The sequence below is a fragment of the Pseudophryne corroboree genome, chromosome 5, assembly GCF_028390025.1.
Source record: "Pseudophryne corroboree isolate aPseCor3 chromosome 5, aPseCor3.hap2, whole genome shotgun sequence".
Classification (NCBI taxonomy): Eukaryota; Metazoa; Chordata; class Amphibia; order Anura; family Myobatrachidae; genus Pseudophryne; species Pseudophryne corroboree.
This window is the reverse complement of record NC_086448.1, coordinates 76152050-76177477: the sequence shown is the minus strand read 5'-3', so window position 1 is coordinate 76177477 and position 25428 is coordinate 76152050. Positions and strand designations below refer to the sequence as shown.

The following is a 25428-nucleotide window of genomic DNA, read 5'->3' as shown; positions in this document are numbered from 1 at the left end:
TCCCTATCTAGGGTATCAATGTCAGCTGACAAGGTATCTGTCCAAGCTGCTACAGCGCTACAAACCTAAGCCGACGCTATTGCCGGTCTGAGCAAGGCACCCGTATGTGTATAAATTGATTTTAAGGTAGTTTCCTGTCTGCGACCAGCAGGATCCTTGAGGGCTGCCGTGTCTGGAGACGGTAGCGCCACCTTCTTGGACAAGCGCGTTAAAGCCTTGTCCACCCTGGGCGAGGATTCCCACCGTACCCTGTCCTGTGCAGGGAAAGGATACGCCATAAGAATCCTCTTGGGAATCTGCAGTTTTTTGTCTGGAGTTTCCCAAGCTTTTTCAAATAACGCGTTCAGCTCATGAGATGGGGGAAAGGTTACCTCAGGTTTCTTTTCCTTAAACATGCATACCCTCGTGTCAGGGACATAGGGGTCATCTGTGATATGCAAAACATCTTTTATTGCAATAATCATATAATGAATACTTTTGGCCACCCTCGGGTGTAACCTCGCATCATCGTAGTGGACACTGGAGTCAGAATCCGTGTCGGTATCCGTGTCTTGGGACAGGGGACATTTCTGAGACCCTGAAGGGCCCTGTGACACAGTCAAAGCCATGGATTGACTCCCTGTTTTATCCCTGGACTCTGCTTTGTCCAATCTCTTATGTAATAAAGACACATTTGCATTTAAAACATTCCACATATCCAACCAATTAGGTATCTGCGTTGCCGACGGAGACACCACCATCATCTGCTCCACCTCCTCCTTAGATGAGCCTTCCGCTTCAGACATGCTGACACACACGTACCGACACCCCCACACACTCAGGGATATATCTATATGGAGACAGTTCCCCAATAAGGCCCTTTGGAGAGACAGAGAGAGAGAGAGAGAGAGAGAGTATGCCAGCACACACCCAGCGCCACCGGACACTGGAATAAAATCCCAGTTAGTACAGCGCTTTTATATAAATATATATATATATATATACACTCACTGCGCCAATTAAATGTGCCCCCCCCCCCCCTCTTTTTTGCCCTCTGTAACCGTGTTCAGCAGGGGAGAGTCCGGGGAGCCAGTTTCTCTGCAATGTGCTGTGGAGAAAATGGCGCTGGTTAGTGCTGGAGGATCAAGCTCCTCCCCCTCACCGGCGGGCTTCGGTCCCGCTCAAATTATTTATACTGGCGGGGTTTTTTCAATATACCGCCTCTGCAGTATCTAATTTATCTGCCAGTGTCCCTTGAGGTTAATATTGCTGCCCAGGGCACCCTTACAGTGCCCGCTGTGTGTTTGTGTGGGAGCAATGGCGCTGCGCGTTACCTCAGTGAAGATCTGAAGTCTTCTGCAGCCTTTGAAGTCTTCTTTCTTCTTAATACTCACCCGGCTTCTATCTTCCGGCTCTGTGAGGAGGACGGCGGCGCGGCTGCGGGACGAACGGCGAGGGTGAGACCTGCGTTCCGACCCTCTGGAGCTAATGGTGTCCAGTAGCCTAAGAAGCAGAGCCTATCTTTTAAGTAGGTCTGCTTCTCTCCCCTCAGTCCCACGAAGCAGGGAGCCTGTTGCCAGCAGTGCTCCCTGAAAATAAAAAACCTAACAAAAAGTCTTTTTCAGAGAAACTCAGGAGAGCTCCCCTGCAGTGCACCCAGTCTCCTCTGGGCACAGGATCTAACTGAGGTCTGGAGGAGGGGCATAGAGGGAGAAGCCAGTGCACACCCATTCTAAAGTCTTTAGAGTGCCCATGTCTCCTGCGGAGCCCGTCTATACCCCATGGTCCTTACGGAGTCCCCAGCATCCTCTAGGACGTAAGAGAAATAAGGATAGAACTGACAAACAGAATAGGGATAGAAAGGACATAAAGATAATAAGGATCTCACCGACAAAGATAATAAGGATAGAACCGACATAAACATAATAAGGATAGTACCGACATACACATAATAAGGATAGCACCGACATAAACATAATAAAGATAGCACCGACATATACATAATAAGGATATCACCGACATAAACATAATAAGGATAGCACCGACATAAACATAAATAAAAGAATGATTTACATTATTTAACTGTAGGAATTAACTTCCATGTGGAGACCTACTGTATGTTTCCTCAAAAGTTAATTATTATTGGTACAAGCATAACTAAAATAACAAAGTATCTGTGTGAATAATCAACAGGTAATTGTTCTTATAAACAACAGCAACACATACAGTCAGAGCCGTAACTATGTGTGTGCCAGGTGTGCCTGGCACACAGCGCAGTCGCCCTTAGGGCGCAACGGCCAGCGGCTTGTAATGAGTCAAATTGACTCATTACAAGCCACCTCTCAGGGCCGGCGCCACCATTAGGCAGCTGCCTATGAGCGCGGGCACTTGAAGGTAGGCGCCGCTGAGCGGAACAAAAAAATGCGCGCACTGAAAGGAATGTGAGGCTCCCACAGCCGCTTCATGTTCACCCGCTAACTGCTCTGCTGGGCCGAGGCTGGAGTCAAGACGCATGCCTGGGTCCTGTCCCCGCCTCCCCCTCCTGCCTTGCTTGCTCCACCCCTTCCTTACCCTGACCCGATGATCGGGGAGAAGATCCGCTCCCTGTGCCACCCTGGATTACATGCAAGCCACACAAGGAGCTGCTGAGAAGGACATGACTGGGGATTGCACCTTCAGCCAGGCGGCAAGGGCTTCCACAACTACCACCCGATCTGCCCCCTCTCCCTGCTAGCCCTGACCAGCAGCTACAATGTAGACCCCAACTCCAGCAGCCACTACCCCAGAAGGAGTGTAAGGTACGGCTGATATATCTATCACACACACACACATATATATATATATATATATATATATATATATACACTGCTCAAAAAAATAAAGGGAACACTAAAATAACACATCCTAGATCTGAATGAATGAAATATTCTTATTAAATACTTTGTTCTTTACATAGTTGAATGTGCGGACAACAAAATCACACAAAAATTATTAATGGAAATAAAAATTTATTAACCCATGGAGGTCTGGATTTGGAGACACCCTCAAAATTAAAGTGGAAAAACACACTACAGGCTGATCCAACTTTGATGTAATGTCCTTCAAACAAGTCAAAATGAGGCTCAGTAGTGTGTGTGGCCTCCACGTGCCTGAATGACCTCCCTACAATGCCTGGGCATGCTCCTGATGAGGTGGCAGATGGTCTCCTGTGGGATCACCTCCCAGACCTGGACTAAAGCATCCGCCAACTCCTGGACAGTCTGTGGTGCAACGTAGTTGGTGGATGGAGCGAGATATGATGTCCCAGATGTGCTGAATTGGATTCAGGTCTGGGGAACGGGCGGGCCAGTCCATAGCACCAATGCCTTCGTCTTGCAGGAACTGCTGACACACTCCAGCCACATGAGGTCTAGCATTGTCTTGCATTAGGAGGACCCAGGGCCAACCGCACCAGCATATGGTCTCACAAGGGGTCTGAGGATCTCATCTCGGTACCTAATGGCAGTCAGGCTACCTCTGGCGAGCACATGGAGGGCTGTGCGGCCCCCCAAAGAAATGCCACCCCACACCATTACTGACCCACTGCCTAACCGATCATGCTGGAGGATGTTGCAGGCAGCAGAACGTTCTCCTTGGAGTCTCCAGACTCTGTCATATCTGTCACATGCTCAGTGAGAACCTGCTTTCATCTGTGAAGAACACAGGGCGCCAGTGGCGAATTTGCCAATCTTGGTGTTCTCTGGCAAATGCCAAACATCCTGCACGGTGTTGGGCTGTAAGCACAACCCCCACCTGTGGACGTCGGGTCCTCATACCACCCTCATGGAGTCTGTTTTTGATCATTTGAGTAGACAAATGCACATTTGTGGCTTTCTGGAGGTCATTTTGCAGGGCTCTGGCAGTGCTCCTCCTGTTCCTCCTTGCACAAAGGCGGAGACAGCAGTCCTGCTGCTGGGTTGTTGCCCTCCTACGGCCTCCTCCACGTCTCCTGATGTACTGGCCTGTCTCCTGGTAGCGCCTCCATGCTCTGGACACTACGCTGACAGACACAGCAAACCTTCTTGCCACAGCTCGCAATGATGTGCCATCCTGGATGAGCTACACTACCTGAGCCACTTGTGTGGGTTGTAGGGAGGTCATACAGGCACGTGGAGGCCACACACACTACTGAGCCTCATTTTGACTTGTTTTAAGGACATTACATCAAAGTTGGATCAGCCTGTAGTGTGTTTTTCCACTTTAATTTTGAGGGTGACTCCAAATCCAGACCTCCATGGGTTAATAAATTTGATTTCCATTGATAATTTTTGTGTGATTTTGTTGTCAGCACATTCAACTTTGTAAAGATCAAAGTATTTAATAAGAATATTTAATTCATTCAGATCTAGGATGTGTTATTTTAGTGTTCCCTTTATTTTTTTGAGCAGTATATATATATATATATATATATATATATATATATATATATATATATATATATATACAAAAGCATCAGGTTGAGACATGATTTATTGCCGATGCGCGGTCCCGGCATTGCACACGGTGAGATCCTTCCAGGCAGCACTCCAACAAAGAGAGAGCTGCAGTCTGGTGCCCTCTATGGAAGCTCCTGATCTAAACGCAATATACAAATTGCAGATCTGGTGGAACTCGGATTAAATATATATTTATATATTTAATACCAGAGCCGTAACTACGTGTGTGCCAGGTGTGCCGCTGCAGCAGTCCCTCTCCTTCCGCATTGGCTGCCCGGCGCTGCTGTGAATGCTGGGATGCGCTTCCCTCATCCCAGCATTCACAGCGGCGTCAGCCAGCCAATGCGGAAGGAGAGGGATAGCTGCAGCGGCCCCACCACCAATTACACTGCGCTGCTGTGGCTCCAGTCCCCCTCCCTCCACCTCCTTCTCCCCTGCCCGGGATCATCATCTGCCTGCACCGAGGAGCCTGAGCCAGCGGGGAGAGATGGTATGTAAGTATCTGTCTGTCTATCTATCTATTCTGTCTGCAGCAATGTGTAAAAAGGGGGGCGCTGTCTGCCGTACAGTGTAAAAAGGGGACGCTGTCTGCCGTACAGTGTAAAAAGGGGACGCTGTCTGCCGTACAGTGTAAAAAAGGGGACGCTGTCTGCTGTACAGTGTAAAAAGGGGACACTGTTTGCTGTACAGTGTAAAAAGGGGACGCTGTCTGCCGTAATGTGTAAAAAGGGGGACGCCGTCTGCCGTAATGTGTAAAAAGGGGGACGCCGTCTGCCGTAATGTGTAAAAAGGAGGCGCTGTCTTCCGTAATGTGTAAAAAGGGGACGCTGTCTGCCGTAATGTGTAAAAAGGGGGACGCTGTCTACCGCAATGTGTAAAAAGGGGGACTGGCTACCGTAATGTGTAAAAAGGGGGACTGTCTGCCGTAATGTGTAAAAAGGGGGACTGTCTGCCGTAATGTGTAAAAAGGGGGACTGTCTGCCGTAATGTGTAAAAGGGGGCTCTACCTGGTGTAGTGGCGCTACTGTGCGGCGTAATTTGAATAATGGAGACTACTGTACACCGTAGTATGAATTGGTATTATTTTGTGGCCACACCCCTTCCCCATGAAGCCACGCCCCTATATATTTTTTGCGTGCCTACGCCGCGCACTGCCCCTATCTTGCATAGGTGAGGGGGGCGCCAATGCCGTTTCTTGGACACAGCGCTAAAATGCCTAGTTACGGCACTGCATACAGTACTAATGCTTGAAGACTCCGGAACTTATAAGAATATATTGTAGGATACATCCAAAACAGACCTGAATAAATCTGGGTGTGGTATGGTAGATCTACATTCAGCAGGTCTACAGTCATTGATCGACAGACACAAGGTCGACATGGACAAAAGATCAACAGATACAAAAGGTCAACATGACAATGGTCAACACAAAAATGGTCAACACTTTTTTGGGGTTAGTGTGGATCATTTTTCCATCTGGGACCACCATTTGTAGAAAGGCATCCCCTTGTGGGCTCGCTTCGTTGCCGCACTTCAGTCTCTGTGTCTTGATATACTTCCATGAGGTTACTAAAGGTTATGATTTGTGACATGGAAGCCAAGGAAGGAAAAAGTTAAAAACATGAAAACCCCCCCAAAAACATGTGTCAACCATATGTGTGTCAACCATGGTCATGTCAACCTTTTGTCCATGTTGACCATATGGGGTCAACCTATAGTCCGAATCCCAATAAATCCGCTTTTTAATTTATGTAACAATCGCTAACTTTTACGGTGTTAACAAGATGCACCTATTATTTCTTCTGCTGTAGAGCACTAAAGCTACAGAGTATGGGTGGGGGAATCGGTTGAGTGTGATGTCATGCAGCCGGCGCGGCTCACCCCCACAACGGTCCGGACACGCCTGCATTTTCCGGACCACGCTCCCCCAATGGCGTTCTAACGTCGTTGGCACGCCCCCTCCTGCCCCGCAACCACCTCTGCCTTTCACCGCTGCATGAGTGCACTCCCCAAAGGGCATCAGGCTACAATCGCTGCAGCGATCGGGTCTGAATTAGGCCCACTGCCCGTGAGTCTATGAGCTTTGATTATTAATACTAATATAAGGTAATATAATTATATTCAATAAATATATCCAATAAGAATTAAACGTTGAGCCAAAAACAGCGCTGCCACCTCTACACCCAATGCGTATAAACAATAAAAAAAATTACTTTTTCAACTGTTTTCCTTTCTTCGTCTGATTTTCTCAATTTTCCACATTAATACATGTAAACAAAAATATATCTATCTACCATTGTGTAGCGCTGGTTTGGAATGATCTGGACGGAAGGGTGAAAGTAAAGCAGCCTACAAGTGCAGCACCTGTGAGGGAACTACTGTAACAGTGATGGGAAGAACCTTCTGTGCACAGTATGATTTCCATTGTAAAATAAGCTGTGAAAATTTCAATGCAAACTGGAAAAATGGGGTCGTTCTATAACTTCTGACTGCGAGTATGCGTATGTACAGTATGTATACACCCCCCAATGGAAGTGACACTGCCTGATGTGTACAGGTCGGTGCCCTCCCAGTGGCACTCATGAATGAATGCACCTATTGTGTGTGTGTGTGTGTGTGTGTGTGTGTGTGTGTGTGTGTGTGTGTGTGTGTGTGTGTTGCTTTATTAAGTTATCAGCAGTCGTGATTCCCTATTATTTTTCAGCATCTATTACTCTCACAAAAAAAAGCTTGGTTGCTAAGGATATTGGAACAAATTTCGTATGGGTATTTTGGGGGTGTGTGGTTCGTTTTATCGACAGTGTCTAGGTCGACAAAGTTTAGGTCGACCACTATAGGTCGACAGTCACTAGGTCGACATGGATGGAAGGTTGACAGGGTTCCTAGGTCGACATGTGCTAGGTCGACAGGTCTAAAGGTCGACATGAGGAATTTTTTTTTTTTTGGTGTCGTTTTCTTCGTAGAGTGACCGGGATCCCAAATTAGTGCACCGCCTTCGCTCGCCATGCTTCGGGCATGGTGCCTTCGCTCCGCTACCGCTTCGCTCGGCACACTTTACCGTTCCAATCGTAGTCCACGTGGATCGTTAAATATGAAACCCCCCCCCCCCAAAAAAAAAAAATGTGAAAAACTCATGTCGACCTTTAGACCTGTCGACCTAGAAACCCTGTCGACCTTCCATCCATGTCGACCTAGTGACTGTCGACCTATAGTGATCGACCTAGACACTGTCGATCTTCAGACCGGATCCCATTTTGGGGTTGCTGAATACAAAAATAAAAGTAGTTTTTTTTTTTTAAATTGGATAATAGATACTTCTCAATAAATAGGGAACTTAGCCATTATGCGTGCACATGGGAATCTACTGCAACATTCTAGAAGGTGGGACACACAAATATTCTAGGTGTTCACTCCTCGATCATTCTAGAATATTCCCCCTCCGTATGTAAGTGACAGCTGACAGTTGAGCACTTTGCGTTGTCTATTGTGTTTTTCTTGTTCTCGTCCGTGTAGCTCAAAAAATTGGAGCCAATCTTTAAAATCTGACGTCATATTAGGAATCAGCACCACCAATTTATCTCAATATCACTCTAATATGATTGGCAATAAAATCAGTGCTGATCGGTGTTACTGAACCATACAGATGAAGCCTCCCTTATCTTTTCTGGCTGAGGCGTTAGTCGCGATCACGGATACGCAGCGTGCCTGGGCGCAAGGAGGCTTGCCTAGTCGTAGGGAGGCGCACAGAGCGTTTGGCGTTACCTTTGAGTGTAATACCTGCAATCATCCACCAGATGTCGCTTTTTAAAATCACCACATGCGTGTGGTCTCCATTAAAATACAATTCTGAACTACAGCGCAAAACTACTTTACTGGAGAGTACCTACTGTATTACAAATAAAACATCTGCACCTCACACTTCCGAGTATTAGCAGACATTGACATACTGTACAGTATAGTAAGTAGCTTGCTGGTACACAGGATGTGTTCTCTACCGCAGGGGGGACTAGGAGGGGGTTGTTTAGAGTCAGGAGTGCTTTGCACAAATAGTGTACAGTAGTAGTCATACTGTACCCGTATTGACTGCAGCAAAATCACTGTCCTTACAAATTCCTTGTTGTAACCCAAGCTGCGGTACACATTCTGGGAGATTTGCTTTACTGTACTGTATGATGCAGGCGATTAGGAGATAAGAATTGCAAATTGGAGACTCCTGCAGTATCTGTGAGGGTAGACAACTACTGTACTGTATGAACCAACAGAATGTGTGTGGAAAGAAATTACCCTCAGCTGCATAAAGGAATACAATCTGCCACAGTAATTCCCTTAGAATACTATCCGAAACACAAATGTCCCTTAGAACACAATCTGCAACAAGAATGCCCCTTAGAACACAGTAACCTCTCCATACAGCACCTGAATGTCATTTACAGTACATTAAGGCATACAGTAATGCTGCTATGGTTGTAATACAGAAGATAGACATTAAAAAGATAGACAGTCATTTGGTCGACAGTAAAAGGTCGACAGTCAAAAGGGCGACAAAGGGTCGCCAGGGTCAAAAGGTCGACACTCAATGTTTTAAAACATTTTTTAACCCCAATTTGTTGAAAAGCGTCCCCTCGCGGGCTTGCTTTGCTTGTCAAAATTTACTATTGGTGATACAGTACTGTACAGTAGTTTGGGACATGCATAGTCAATTTGATGAAATGTGTTCACTCGCCACGCTCTGGGCTCGGTTACTAATGGTAATACTTTTTGACATGGATAGTAAATGCAGCAAAAGTTGGAAACATTTAAAAACAAACAAAAGAATCCTCAAAGAAGTGTTGACCTTTAGACCCTGCAGACATTTTGACCCTGTTGACCTTTGCACATTGTTTACTATTTGACTGTCGACCTAATGAATATAGACCATTAGTTGACGACCTATTCACTGTAGACCTTTTTAGTGTAGATCTACAGGTACTGTATAGACCGGATACCTGCTACTACAGCAGACCCTGTTTTATACAGTACCTGTAATTACAGTAACTTAAAGTACAGTAATCTACTGTTCTTACAGTTCCTGATGGTTTGCAGGCATCTGGGGGTCCTCCTCACGAGGTCACTACATCTCCTCTGGAGTGACTGCACAGTCCTGCGACAATTGAATTCTTGCAGGATTGCCCTGCTGGCTCTCCTATAGGCCCTTAGCTGCTCCTCGTTGTTGGCGAGAGCTCGGTCCTGCCAGCTAACGAGGAGTCGGAGCTCACCCATGCTGTAGGGTCTGTCTCGTCGGGCAGTCATTATTCCACAGTATACAGTGTCCGAGGCGTGCGTCCCAGGTGGTTCATCTTGCGGCTGTGATGCAGTAAGTCAGTATAAGTGAACTGGTTTATGATGTACAGATTGTATTCTACGGCAGACCGTTACAGTAGTTATGGAAACTGTTGTTTTCCTGTGTGCATAATTATATTCAAACCTCCCGTTGGTTATGATTATGCCATAACGGGATTTGGACGCTCATACTGTACAATACAATACAGTATATCCCCAACGTCAATGGACCATAGTTTTAACACGTTCTTTAGCGGTGGCTCTAACATGATTTGCGTCTGTATACATTTATATTAATCGCTCATTCTACGGGAATAATAAACTCACAGAACCCTAACATCATAAGGACCTTTGTTTTACACTTTTGCTTGCGTCTGTTTTAATGGATTGATTTATTGGTTCATTTTTTGGGGTGAATAATTTCTGCAGAACACGGTTTTTAGCCAGGGTTTAATCCGGTACTCGTTGATATTCATATAGGGACAAGACAATATTAGACTCAATTTGTGAACCGTGATTTCCAGCAAAGATGACACCTTATCTGGAGATGATAAAATTACAGAAATAAATAATAGATAAACACTATAAGATGCCAGTTTACGATGACATTCAGCAAGAACTTATTGAAGTGCACTTGTCATCGTAAATTAACATTGTAATAAAAAATGATATTACAGCAGCACTGTGACTGTCTGGATGGTGCATTACATATAGGACATAGGACCCAGAGCCAGTGAAAGTCACCGTGCTCAGGCACAGCCTGCTGAGGAAAGCAATAAAATAAGTATATGACCCCTGCCTTCCAATTTGACTTTTCTGGTCTAGTTTGATATATGATCTATCATTGGTTTTCCATAAACCTGATTAAACTCCCTGTACAAGGACAGCCTTAAGTCTCTTCAATGCCTGCCAATGCATTTATATTTATTTCCCTGTAGTGAGTTCCTGAACATGTGTAAAGCCCACATAAATATAAATATGTGACAGTGATTTCAGCATCTCCGAACAGAATAATTTACTTACAGGACAACAACTAACCCGACATCCAAAAATGTATCTCCTAATACACACAAAAGCATTGTGTAGCCTGCGGACATAGGTGCAGCACACGATTTAAGTAGCTCTGCAATGGATTTACATTATGTATTGATAAATATGTATTAGTATTGATAAATATTAATGGAAATTAATATAATATTCTATGCCTTTATTTGCCCAACAAAGCCCGGTCCTCAGTCCATTCCTCCCGATGTTAAGTCTAATTTTATAGTAACCTTAAGCTTTAGTCCTTGATTTTATTATTTTATTGATTTATGAAGCGTTTTATCATGCACAAAACACTAAAGTCGCCATTTGCAAATACACTGCTCAAAAAAATAAAGGGAACACTAAAATAACACATCCTAGATCTGACTGAATGAAATATTCTTATTAAATACTTTGTTCTTTACATAGTTGAATGTCCTGACAACAAAATCACACAAAAAATAAGAATTTACTTACCGATAATTCTATTTCTCGGAGTCCGTAGTGGATGCTGGGGTTCCTGAAAGGACCATGGGGAATAGCGGCTCCGCAGGAGACAGGGCACAAAAAGTAAAGCTTTAGGATCAGGTGGTGTGCACTGGCTCCTCCCCCTATGACCCTCCTCCAAGCCTCAGTTAAGATACTGTGCCCGGACGAGCGTACACAATAAGGAAGGATTTTGAATCCCGGGTAAGACTCATACCAGCCACACCAATCACACTGTACAACCTGTGATCTGAACCCAGTTAACAGTATGATAACAGCGGAGCCTCTGAAAAGATGGCTCACAACAATAATAACCCGATTTTTGTAACTATGTACAAGTATTGCAGATAATCCGCACTTGGGATGGGCGCCCAGCATCCACTACGGACTCCGAGAAATAGAATTATCGGTAAGTAAATTCTTATTTTCTCTATCGTCCTAGTGGATGCTGGGGTTCCTGAAAGGACCATGGGGATAATACCAAAGCTCCCAAACGGGCGGGAGAGTGCGGATGACTCTGCAGCACCGAATGAGAGAACTCCAGGTCCTCCTTAGCCAGGGTATCAAATTTGTAGGATTTTACCAACGTGTTTGCCCCTGACTAAATAGCCGCTCGGCAAAGTTGTAAAGCCGAGACCCCTCGGGCAGCCGCCCAAGATAAGCCCACCTTCCTTGTGGAATGGGCATTTACATATTTTGGCTGTGGCAGGCCTGCCACAGAATGTGCAAGCTGAATTGTATTACACATCCAACTAGCAATAGTCTGCTTAGAAGCAAGAGCACCCAGTTTGTTGGGTGCATACAGGATAACAGCAAGTCAGTTTTCCTGACTCCAGCCGTCCTGGAACCTATATTTACAGGGCCCTGACAACATCTAGCAACCTGGAGTCCTCCAAGTCCCTAGTAGGCGCAAGGCACCAAAATAAGCTGGTTCAGGTGAAACACTGACACCACCTTAGGGAGAGAACTGGGGACGAGTCCGCAGCTCTGCCCTGTCCAAATGGACAACCAGATATGGGCTTTTTTGAGAAAAAAAACACCAATTTGACACTCGCCTGGTCCAGGCCAGGGCCAAGAGCATGGTCACTTTTCATGTGAGATGCTTCAAATCCACAGATTTGACTGGTTTTAAACCAATGTGATTTGAGGAATCCCAGAACTACGTTGAGATCCCACAGTGCCACTGGAGGCACAAAAGGGGGTTGTATATGCAATACTCCCTTGACAAACTTCTGGACTTCAGGAACTGAAGCCACTTCTTTCTGGAAGAAAATCGACAGGGCCGAAATTTGAACCTTAATGGACCCCAATTTGAGGCCCATAGACACTCCCGTTTGCAGGAAATGCAGGAATCGACCGAGTTGAAATTTCTTCGTGGGGCCTTTCTGGCCTCACACCACGCAACATATTTTTGCCACATGTGGTGATAATGTTGTGCGGTCACCTCCTTTCTGGCTTTGACCAGGGTAGGAATGACCTCTTCCGGAATGCCTTTTTCCCTTAGGATCCGGCGTTCCACCGCCATGCCGTCAAACGCAGCTGCGGTAAGTCTTGGAACAGACATGGTACTTGCTGAAACAAGTCCCTTCTTAGCGGCAGAGGCCACAAGTCCTCTGTGAGCATCTCTTGAAGTTCCGGGTACCAAATCCTTCTTGGCCAATCCGGAGCCATGAGTATAGTTCTTACTCCTCTACGTCTTATAAGTCTCAGTACCTTAGGTATGAGAAGCAGAGGATGGAACACATACACCGACTGGTACATCCATGGTGTTACCAGAACGTCCACAGCTATTGCCTGAGGGTCTCTTAACCTGGCGCAATACCTGTCCCGTTTTTTGTTCAGACGGGACGCCATCATGTCCACCTTTGGTATTTCCCAACGGTTTACAATCATGTGGAAAACTTCCCGATGAAGTTTCCATTCTGCCGGGTGGAGGTCGTGCCTGCTGAGGAAGTCTGCTTCCCAGTTTCCATTCCCGGAATGAAACACTGCTGACAGTGCTATCACATGATTTTCCGCCCAGCGAAAAGTCCTTGCAGTTTTTGCCATTGCCCTCCTGCTTCTTGTGCCGCCCTGTCTATTTACGTGGGCGACTGCCGTGATGTTTTTCCCACTGGATCAATACCGGCTGACCTTGAAGCAGAGGTCTTGCTAAGCTTAGAGTATTATAAATTTACCCTTAGCTCCAGTATATTTATGTGGAGAAAAGTCTCCAGACTTGATCACACTCCCTGGAAATTTTTTCCTTGTGTGACTGCTCCCCAGCCTCTCGGGCTGGCCTCCGTGGTCACCAGCATCCAATCCTGAATGCCGAATCTGCGGCCCTCTAGAAGATGAGCACTCTGTAACCACCACAGGAGAGACACCCTTGTCCTTGGATATAGGGTTATCCGCTGATGCATCTGAAGATGCGATCCGGACCATTTGTCCAGCAGATCCCACTGAAAAATTCTTGCGTGAAATCTGCCGAATGGAATTGCTTCGTAGGAAGTCACCATCTTTACCAGGACCCTTGTGCAATGATGCACTGATTTTAGGAGGTTCCTGACTAGCTCGGATAACTCCCTGGCTTTCTCTTCCGGGAGAAACACCTTTTTCTGGACTGTGTCCAGAATCATCCCTAGGCACAGCAGACTTGTCGTCGGGATCAGCTGCGATTTTGGAATATTTAGAATCCACCCGTGCTGTTGTAGCAGTATCCGAGATAGTGCTACTCCGACCTCCAACTGTTCCCTGGACTTTGCCCTTATCAGGAGATCGTCCAAGTAAGGGATAATTAAGACGCCTTTTCTTCGAAGAAGAATCATCATTTCGGCCATTACCTTGGTAAAGACCCGGGGTGCCGTGGACAATCCAAACGGCAGCGTCTGAAACTGATAGTGACAGCTCTGTACCACGAACCTGAGGTACCCTTAGTGAGAAGGGCAAATTTTGGACATGGAGGTAAGCATCCCTGATGTCTCGGGACACTATATAGTCCCCTTCTTCCTGGTTCGTTATCACTGCTCTGAGTGACTCCATCTTGATTTGAACCTTTGTAAGTGTTCAAATTTTTTTAGATTTAGAATAGGTCTCACCTAGCCTTCTGGCTTCAGTACCACAATATAATGTGGAATAATACCCCTTTTCTTGTTGTAGGAGGGGTAATTTGATTATCACCTGCTGGGAATACAGCTTGTGAATTGTTTCCCATACTGCCTCCTTGTCGGAGGGAGACCTTGGTAAACCAGACTTCAGGAGCCTGCGAAGGGGAAACGTCTCGACATTCCAATCTGTACCCCTGGGATACTACATGTAGGATCCAGGGGTCCTGTACGGTCCCAGCGTCATGCTGAGAGCTTGGCAGAAGCGGTGGAACGCTTCTGTTCCTGGGAATGGGCTGCCTGCTGCAGTCTTCTTCCCTTTCCTCTATCCCTGGGCAGATATGACTCTTATAGGGACGAAAGGACTGAGGCTGAACAGACGGTGTCTTTTTCTGCAGAGATGTGACTTAGGGTAAAAACGGTGGATTTTCCAGCAGTTGCCGTGGCCACCAGGTCCGATGGACCGACCCCAAATAACTCCTCTTCCTTTATACGGCAATACACCTTTGTGCCGTTTGGAATCTGCATCACCTGACCACTGTCGTGTCCATAAACATCTTCTGGCAGATATGGACATCGCACTTACTCTTGATGCCAGAGTGCAAATATCCCTCTGTGCATCTCGCATATATAGAAAATGCATCCTTTAAATGCTCTATAGTCAATAAAATACTGTCCCTGTCAAGGGTATCAATATTTTTAGTCAGGGAATCCGACCAAGCCACCCCAGCTCTGCACATCCAGGCTGAGGCGATCGCTGGTCGCAGTATAACACCAGTATGTGTGTATATACTTTTTATGATATTTTCCAGCCTCCTGTCAGCTGGCTCCTTTAGGACGGCCCTATCTATAGACGGTACCGCCACTTGTTTTGATAAGCGTGTGAGCGCCTTATCCACCCTAAGGGGTGTTTCCCAACGCGCCCTAACTTCTGGCGGGAAAGGGTATACCGCCCATAATTTTCTATCGGGGGGAACCCACGCATCATCACACACTTCATTTAATTTATCTGATTCAGGAAAAACTACGGTAGTTTTTTCACATCCCACATAATACCCTCTTTTGTGGTACTTGTAGTATCAGAAATATGTAACACCTCCTTCATTGCCCTTAACGTGTGGCCCTAATAAGGAATACGTTTGTTTATTCACCGTCGACACTGGATTCAGTGTCCGTGTCTGTGTCTGTGTCGACCGACTAAAGTAAACGGGCGTTTTAAAACCCCTGACGGTGTTTCTGAGACGTCTGGACCGGTACTAATTGTTTGTCGGCCGTCTCATGTCGTCAACCGACCTTGCAGCGTGTTGACATTATCACGTAATTCCCTAAATAAGCCATCCATTCCGGTGTCGACTCCCTAGAGAGTGACATCACCATTACAGGCAATTGCTCCGCCTCCTCACCAACATCGTCCTCATACATGTCGACACACACGTACCGACACACAGCACACACACAGGGAATGCTCTGATAGAGGACAGGACCCACTAGCCCTTTGGAGAGACAGAGGGAGAGTTTGCCAGCACACACCAAAAACGCTATAATTATATAGGGACAACCTTATATAAGTGTTTTCCCTTATAGCATCTTTTATATATTTCTAACGCCAAATTAGTGCCCCCCCTCTCTGTTTTAACCCTGTTTCTGTAGTGCAGTGCAGGGGAGAGCCTGGGAGCCTTCCCTCCAGCCTTTCTGTGAGGGAAAATGGCGCTGTGTGCTGAGGAGATAGGCCCCGCCCCTTTTTCGGCGGGCTCGTCTCCCGCTCTTTAATGGATTCTGGCAGGGGTTAAATATCTCCATATAGCCCCCGGAGGCTATATGTGAGGTATTTTTAGCCAAAAAAGGTTTTCATTTGCCTCCCAGGGCGCCCCCCTCCCAGCGCCCTGCACCCTCAGTGACTGCCGTGTGAAGTGTGCTGAGAGGAAATGGCGCACAGCTGCAGTGCTGTGCGCTACCTTAAGAAGACTGAGGAGTCTTCTGCCGCCGATTCTGGACCTCTTCTCGTTTCAGCATCTGCAAGGGGGCCGGCGGCGAGGCTCCGGTGACCATCCAGGCTGTACCTGTGATCGTCCCTCTGGAGCTAATGTCCAGTAGCCAAAGAAGCCAATCCATCCTGCACGCAGGTGAGTTCACTTCTTCTCCCCTAAGTCCCTCGTTGCAGTGATCCTGTTGCCAGCAGGACTCACTGTAAAATAAAAAACCTAAGCTAAACTTTTCTAAGCAGCTCTTTAGGAGAGCCACCTAGATTGCACCCTTCTCGGCCGGGCACAAAAATCTAACTGAGGCTTGGAGGAGGGTCATAGGGGGAGGAGCCAGTGCACACCACCTGATCCTAAAGCTTTACTTTTTGTGCCCTGTCTCCTGCGGAGCCGCTATTCCCCATGGTCCTTTCAGGAACCCCAGCATCCACTAGGACGATAGAGAAATGATCAATGGAAATCAAATTTATTAACCCATGGAGGTCTGGATTTGGAGTCACACTCAAAATTAAAGTGGAAAAACACACTACAGGCTGATCCAACTTTGATGTACACTATACACAGTTAGCGCCATGGTGGGAATCGAACCCATGACCTCAGTGCTGTGAGGCAGTAATGCTACCATTACACCATCCGTACTGCCCCATATCACTTGCCGGTATCCAGACTGCCAACATCCTGAACGAAAGTATGCCACGGAGTTCTAGGTTCTAGCACGGGAGGTTAGGTTTAGCCTGCGGGAACGAGAGGGTTAGGCACCCCAGGGAAGGGTAAGGGAAGGTTAGGGCTAGTGGGGTTGGGGGTGGGAGTAAGAATACCTTCCGACCCCTGTTGGGATAATGAGCTTCGGGAATCCGGTAGTTGTCTTATGACTGCCGGTATCTCATCATCAGTATCACACCCATGATAAGTGCTATAAATGCAGGTGTATGACAGGTATTTGGGCAAGGATTCAGATTTGATAACATAATGCCCTGACAGTGGGTAAAATAAATACCCAGCAGATGTAAAGTGTACTCAGACGGCAAAGATGCATTTTGTGGGGTTCTACCATAAAATACATCCTCAAAGTCTATAATAGGTATTAATGTTTTCCTCGTTACATACAATTTGATTGTATACCGCACGCCCTGCCTGGAATACATTTTTGATGTTAGGATGTCTTTAATCAAATCAAACAAAAAACTTAACGGTAGTAACTTCCGCATACAGTATACATATATGGTGATCTATAGACTGAGGGTAAGTCATTTATAAAAGCAGAAACCACAGTAGTCCAAGGACATAGCCTTATAGACCTGACATGTAAAACCTGTTAGACTAGAGCTGGTGCCAGAAGTCACACAAACTGCAATCTACATGATAAAGAGTGCAATGACTTTGGCGCACGGGTTACAATACTTTAGTGCCAAAACTTGTTTAGCATTATAGTTTAATTCACAATGTTAAAAGCTTTTTTGTAAATCTAGGAATATTGCATCACTCAGCGGCCGTGTTACATTTCACATTGAATTTCATTATGAATTGAATAGGGTTGCTACGGTTATACACCTATCTAGTCGGAGATCACATGTATTACAGAAGACCTCGCATCTGTTTTTATTAGCTTTCAAACACTAGCGTCAGCAACCAATGAACCCAGGACACAGGTGCAATATGTGGCCCACAAATTGAGACACTTACACCGGTATCGAATGTCACTTAAAGACGTTACCTGGAATCTTTTTCTATTGCTTACAATCATATCTTCAAATTAAGAACAACATTATTTGCAAAAACATACTCCCTCTCGCCCTACTTGCTCTGCTAATGTCCGTCTCCTCGTCTCCTTCCTACTCCCCACTCTCATTTGAATTCAAGGTTTCTCCTGGGCTGCTCTTAACCTCTGGAAACCTTTCCCTCGCTCCATTTCGTGCTCATCCAGCCTCCCAGCGTGCTCAAAAAACTAAATTTTATGATCGTACTGACCAAACCTTTCAAAATTGGGTACCCCTAAGTAGCCACGGGTGTAATGAAAGAGGAGGGGGGGGGGGGGGGGGGAGTGGGTTTGCGTGTAGTCTCCATCCAGGCCCCCTCCTCTCTAGCTGGCAGCGTATCGGTTTGTGTGCGCTATTAGACTGTCTGTGTACGCGCTGTTCCGGGTCTACTGCTCATGCGCAGGTCTCCGGGGAAATGGTGCGGCTGGCATTTTCCCAGCGATTTCTCTGCTACGTATGTGCAAAACGCTACAAAAATGGCCACCACCCCATTTTCCCATTGATTTTGCAGCGCTTCCGCTGTGGGACTCCGGAGAGATAATTACTGATGAACTGGGTGCGGGACACAGGTGCCCGTGTGCACCGCAAACACTGTACATAGCATACCGCGCATGGGGCGCAATTCAGTCAGTAGATGTGGCTCCATACTTTGCAGCAGTGGCATCTGTGTCTATAGGCTAGTGCCGCTACAAAGCCCTCCCCTTGTCCATGCATCTGAATGGGCAAGGATTGAGGTGGCCACTGTCGGTGCTAAAATCGGATGTAGATGCTGAAATACTGTAGACTTCAAGCCTATCCCAGCGATGGTATCCCGTCTTTAGGTCAACAACACTTAGGTTGTCCTCTATTGGTTGAAACTGTCGTTACATCAACATGACAAAGGTCGACATGAATGTTTTTAATTTTTATTTCATTTTTGTGAACTTTTTCATACTTTACGATCCTTGTGGACTACGATTGTGAATAGTAACCTTGCCCGAAGCATGGTGAGTGAAGTGAGCCATGCGAGGGGATATAGTGCACTCATCGGGGTTCCCGGTCACTTTACGACAAAAACATTCCCCACCCCCCAAAAAAAAACCCTCATGTCAAACTTTTCTCATGTCAACCTAATGACCGTGTTGACCTATTTCAGGTGTCGACCTAATGACTGTCGACCCAACGAACCACACCCCCAGCAATCAGGATTAACTTTAGCGCACACAAAAAAATTATACATCAACAGCATAAGAGACCAGATAAATGAGTCTAAATAAATACAATAAATCCTTCGTCATTTCCTCTTGATCCCACCACCTTAAATATCAATCTTATTGAGGTATATTCCCACCAGGGGTTAAAATGGTGGTGGTGGGGGGGGGGGAGCGAGGTGGAACTGAGTTCCACCACCTGTAATGGTAGGCGGAACTAGTTCCACCTCCTCCATTGCCCTACACAGTAATTCCAACAGAAAAGCCCGCCCCATCACCTACGTCAATAGATGATACAGGCGGCACTAGTGTTACTGATGAGCTGCAGCCACCTACTCCTTCCTCAGGTCCTGGTGCCTCCATGGTCCTCCTCCATGAGTTCCACTACCTCACCAGGACCACTTTAAGCTCTGATCCCCACAAACTTAATTTCTGTTTTTTTGGACAAAAACAATTTTCTGTTGGCAAAAGTTAACATGCACCTTAACACTACCATATGGAGGTAATAATCCATGTTCAATATTTTGTAACTGTTAAAAAGTAAACAGTGATAAAGTTTTCATCACAAACCGCAACAGAAACAATTTTCAGCTGAAAGTCAACGTTAACAGCTGCCTAGAAGGGTCAAAAATCCCCAAAAGCAAAGGAGAATATGATCGGTCACATCTGAAGTAACCCCTATCAGCACAGAATGGAACATGTATGTAACTTTTGACACTCACATGTAACTGTAATATGCTAAAACTGGACTTGACAGGGCACAGCTCCCAGGTCTCATTTTCAAGGAACATCCTGAGTTCTTCAAGTCGTGTCCTGAAACACAATATTCAGCTTCTTAAATAAAAAGGTAATTAGGAACACAACTGAAACAAAACTGAAGATACATAAACAATGTAAAAAGTTCATAACGAGCTCAAATCTGAGGCGGAATATAAATGAATCATCGGTGCCATGGAAATGCCTCGAACAGAGAAAATATAATCAGTCATTCACGGAATGTGCGGAACAGTCGTGAGAGTTAAATGCTACAAGGATTTATCCAGACTTCACATTCACACCATGCACTTCACCTACTCCAAAGGCAGATGACAAATCATTAACCTTTCAAAACCGGGCAGCAGAGAAGCGTTCTATACCCCTGAGCATAAGGTTCTGATTAAGCAGAGTTAAACTAACTTCATAAACTGCTGGAAAATTGAACCAAAATACACTGACAATTACAATAACACTAAACTTTAACATAGCAATTTCGTACCAAAGAACATAATGACCATTATAGGGCAGATTCAGTAGGGAGACAGATTCTTATGGCACCTGCATAGGCTGTGGGCAAAACCAGCCTTCCGGAATTGGAGGGTAATTCAGATCCGATCGCTGCTGTGCGTTTTCGCACAGCGGGCGATCAGATCCGAACTGCGTATGCATCACAATGCGCATCCGCGACGGACGTCTGCAACGGGGATCGCCGGTCAGTGACGGGTTTGTGCGAAGGATCCATTCGCACGGGCGTTCGCAAGGAGACTGACATGAAGAGGGCGTGTGTGGGTGGCAACTGACCGGTTTCAGGGAGTGTCTGGAAAAACGCAGGCGTGACCAATCGTTTGAAGGGAGGGTCTCTGACGTCAAATGAATCCTGTGCTGCGCAGAGCCTGCACAAAATCAGTTTGTGCAGCTCTGCTGCACATGCGTTCGCACACTTGCACAGCGAAAATACACTCCCCTATGGGCGGCGACTATCTGAACGCAAGGCTGCAAAAATCGCTGCCCAGTGATCAGATCTGAATTACCCCCTTAATGTGCGGCAATAACTCATTACCGGTACATTTATATGTGGATTACAAACAGCACCTTTTAAATAGATGTTAGTGTGTGGTAGAGAATTTAGACTGTAAATGAGAGAGGGACTGATGTGAATGATAAATATCCTCTGTACAGCACTGTGTAAAAGCATTATACCTAATGGATAATAATAGCACAATTCTGTTACTACTGTATATCACGCATTCTTATAAAGCATTTGTGAGCGACGACCAGCCCTTGTCCCATTGGAGTATACAGCACGTATATATGGCACCTGCTTATAATGCGTCTCTACATTAGCATAAGACACTCAAGTAAAGAAATGCGCTATTGATTGGAATCCCGATTGTTGTATTATTTTAATCTAAAAGCGACGCATTAGGGAAATCACATCAAGCTGCCAGATGAGTTTCCCTGCTAGCGTCCGTAGAAATCTACATAAAGAAGTGCATGCGTTGGCATTATTGCTATTTAGGAAACACTCAAGGGTTTCAATTAATTCGTTTTACTGGGTATTATTACTAGGAAAGCAATCAATCAGGTTTTTTTTCAGTTGCTTATGTAACGTATTTGTTTCTTTGCCTTCATTTCCCACAATGCAGCTGTCATTATTGGGGCTTTTATGTCATCTGCAACTGCTAGAAACCCCTTCACTGCTGGATCAGTTCTCATTGCAATCTTGTGTGGTCTCTCCAGTGACATCCAACAATTGCAAGGTCACTTTAAGGCAATAGCGGAACAATGATTTAATTAGCAGGACGCACACAAGCAGAGCTTGCAACGGACAATGGCCCTCATTCCGAGTTGATCGCTCACTAGCTGCTTTTAGCAGTAGTGCAAATGCTAAGCCACCGCCCTCTGGGAGTGTATCTTAGCATAGCAGAAGTGCGACCAAAAGGTTCGCAGAACTGCTACAAAAAAAGATTGTGCACTTTCAGAGTAGCTCGAGACTTACTCCTAGCTAGCGATCACTTCAGTCTGTTTAGTTCATGCTTTGACGTCACAAACACGCCCTGCGTTCGGCCAGCCACTCCCCCGTTTCCCAAGGTACGCCTGCGTTTTTCAGCACACTCCCGGAAAACGGTCAGTTGCCACCCAGAAACAACCCTTTCCTGTCAATCACTCACCGTTCAGCAGTGCGACTGAAAAGCGTCGCTAGACCTTGTGTGAAACTGCATAGTTTTGTGTGAAACCACGTCGCGCGTGCGCACTGCGCACCATACGCATGCGCAGAAATGCCGCTTTTTCACTTAATCATCGCGCTGCGACCGATAGCAGCTAACGAACAACTTGGAATGACCCCAAATACCAGAAGTAGAGAATATCAAATGTAGCAATAAAATGGCAAATACGACCTATTCAATGCCCGTGCCCTTTTTCAGACTGGTCGAAAAATCAGACACTGGCGAAAACCACATGTATGGGCGAATTCGCCGCTGATGCACGTATTTTGTCAAATTTACAGGCATTTCATGCATGACATTTAATGGCATGGGCGAAAATGGATTAAATAAACGTGCGAAAATGCCCGCAACTGAATAATGTGTCGAATTAGTGCGTTTTTTTCCGACCTGTCGAAAAACGGCACTTAATTGAATACCACCCCTATGGGGTTCACCCATAATCTGCTTCCTAGGACACCAGTGTGGTAACAACTGATGATGGGACTATTAAATGTTATTAAATGGCACAAGACTGAACATAAGGCTCTACTATGGCAATCTCTAATAGTTATGGCTACCCCTGATGCAGAGGGAAGATACCTCGAAGACAAGAACCACGCTATGCAGGTACAGGAGTGGAGTAGTTACATTTACTATACATCTAAAATACCTTACCGGTGATAATTTTTAAAATAGTTCACACTTTGCTTCCTTATAGATTCCTGCAGGACTTCAGATTTACTGCCACAAAACTCTTCCCCGACCTGCATTAGCCTGGAAGGAGAGAACACAGATAGAGATGTATATTAGTACAAATGTATTATTCTTCAAGCTGGAATCAAGATTTTGTTCTCATCAGTAACCACGGACAAAATGAAATAAAGGACAGGGCCCAATGCAACTGAGGGAACATCCAGTGTTTATTACAGCTGGAGCTTTTCTGTGTGTGAATAACTTTGTTACACAGGTTGGAGCGCACCTTGAAGTGCAGCATTAAAAAAAAAAACAGGACCTGACTAAAAAAAAAAAGTAAAAAAAAAAAAAAAAAAAAAAAAAAAGGAATAAAAGAAAAGAAAAGAAAAAAGGTGCCAGCAATTGTGCATGGGAAATGGCCGAGCACCCCCCTGCTTAGCAAGGAATGTCATTCTAAACGCGCTCTCTCTACGCCTCGCTCTCATTTCAGTAATGCAGCTCTGCAAAAGGAAATCTTGTATCTGCACTGCTCTGCTAAATCTATTCTTACAGATGTGTCCTCATACATCTTGCCTCGATACGCCATGCAGCAGGAGATGCCTGGCTTGAGTCAGCCGCCAGCACCCGAACAGATCTGCTAACGTCGGGAGTATTTTTTTCTGAAAATGCACCTTATTTGCATTGCCATGTGAATAAGACGCACTATCAGCTTCTGCTGATTTTCATGATATGCAGCATGCCTATATTCTGTGTGTGACTGCGGCTGTATCTGCATATGGAAAGCTACTTTACAGTGATTTCCAGGAACACACTGTAACATACTGTAGCATTTCATATGCAGATACAGCCACAGTCACACACATAATATAGGCATGCCGCTCAGGTTAATCAACATAAGCTGCTGGTGAGTCACCCACAATGTGACCTAGACGTATATAAACTGAAAAAGTCACACATAAAGACGCTCGGCGCCGACGAGACACACCACGGCACGGCGTGACTAGGTGGTCTGTTTAATGTGACTACAGCAAGGATGTAGGAGGACACATCTGCATTCGAAAGGAGCACCCTTAACTCCGCCCAGCTCCTCCATTGAAAGGCTAGTGATCATCTGAAACTCCCATCGTGCTCGGCAACCCATACTCTCAGGCGGATATAGGCACAGGTGTGCACATCACTGTACTGTATTGCTCACGGAGCCAGATTTAGTTTTGTGGGGGTCCTACCAATAAAACTGTCAAAATGACATACTGGTAATTTTCCGAAAAAGTATAATGTCCAAATTCACCCAGTAACATAGACGTGCTGAACACACTGTAGTGTACCCAGTTCACATTATGCCACACAGAACCCAGAGTTCACATTCCGTAACAGTGTACCCAACATGGCGGATTCTTAAGTGTGCAGGCCAGAGGGCAATCGCCTTGCTGTTATTCCAGCACTGACTACTCATCAGACAAGTTGTGCTTCTTAAACAACCTATCACAGATAATTAAAAAAAAAAAAAAAAACCTGAAAATAATAAGATTTTAAACCTACCGGTAAATCTATTTCTCCTAGTCCGTAGAGGATGCTGGGGACTCTGTAAGGACCATGGGGTATAGACGGGCTCCGCAGGAGATAGGGCACCTAAAAAGAACTTTTACTATGGGTGTGCACTGGCACCTCCCTCTATGCCCCTCCCCCAGACCTCAGTTAGAGAACTGTGCCCAGAGGAGATGGACAATACAAGGCAGGATTTAGCAATCCAAGGGCAAGATTCATACCAGCCCACACCAATCATACCATGTAACCTGGAACATACATAACCAGTTAACAGTATGAACAAACAACAGTAACGATCCAAGACTATTCCAACTGTAACATAACCCTTATGTAAGCAATAAATATATACAAGTCTTGCAGAGTTTCCGCACTGGGACGGGCGCCCAGGATCCTCTACGGACTAGGAGAAATAGATTTACCGGTAGGTTTAAAATCTTATTTTCTCTTACATCCTAGAGGATGCTGGGGACTCCGTAAGGACCATGGGGTTTATACCAAAGCATCCAATCGGGCGGGAGAGTGCGTATGACTCTGCAGCACTGACTGAGCAAACGCTAGGTCCTCATCAGCCAGGGTATCAAACTTGTAGAATTTAGCAAAAGTGTTTGACCCCGACCAAGTCGCCGCTCGGCAAAGCTGTAATGCCGAGACGCCTCGGGCAGCCGCCCAAGAAGAGCCCACCTTCCTAGTGGAATGGGCTTTAACCGAATTTGGTACCGGCAATTCAGCCGTAGAATGAGCCTGCTGAATCGTATTACAGATCCAGCGAGCAATAGTCTGCTTCGAAGCAGGTGCGCCAATCTTATTAGCAGCATACAGGACAAACAGAGCCTCTGTTTTCCTAATTTTAGCCGTTCTGGCTACATAAATCTTTAAGGCCCTGACTACATCCAGGGATCTGGAATCCTCCAGGTCACTTGTAGCCACAGGCAC

General features: G+C 45.8%; 1 protein-coding gene across 2 annotated transcripts in view; it reads right to left on the bottom strand.

Moving 5' to 3' along the window:
• Positions 1-25428, bottom strand: part of VPS50 (VPS50 subunit of EARP/GARPII complex) — a 548228-nt gene that overhangs the window by 98586 nt on the left and 424214 nt on the right. For both annotated transcript variants that reach the window (XM_063921392.1, XM_063921391.1), the window contains exons 16-17: positions 22933-23031; positions 20017-20107 (exon numbers count right to left, since the gene is read on the bottom strand). In XM_063921392.1, coding sequence (XP_063777462.1) covers positions 20017-20107; positions 22933-23031 — 190 coding nt within the window. The remainder of the gene's footprint in view (positions 1-20016; positions 20108-22932; positions 23032-25428) is intronic.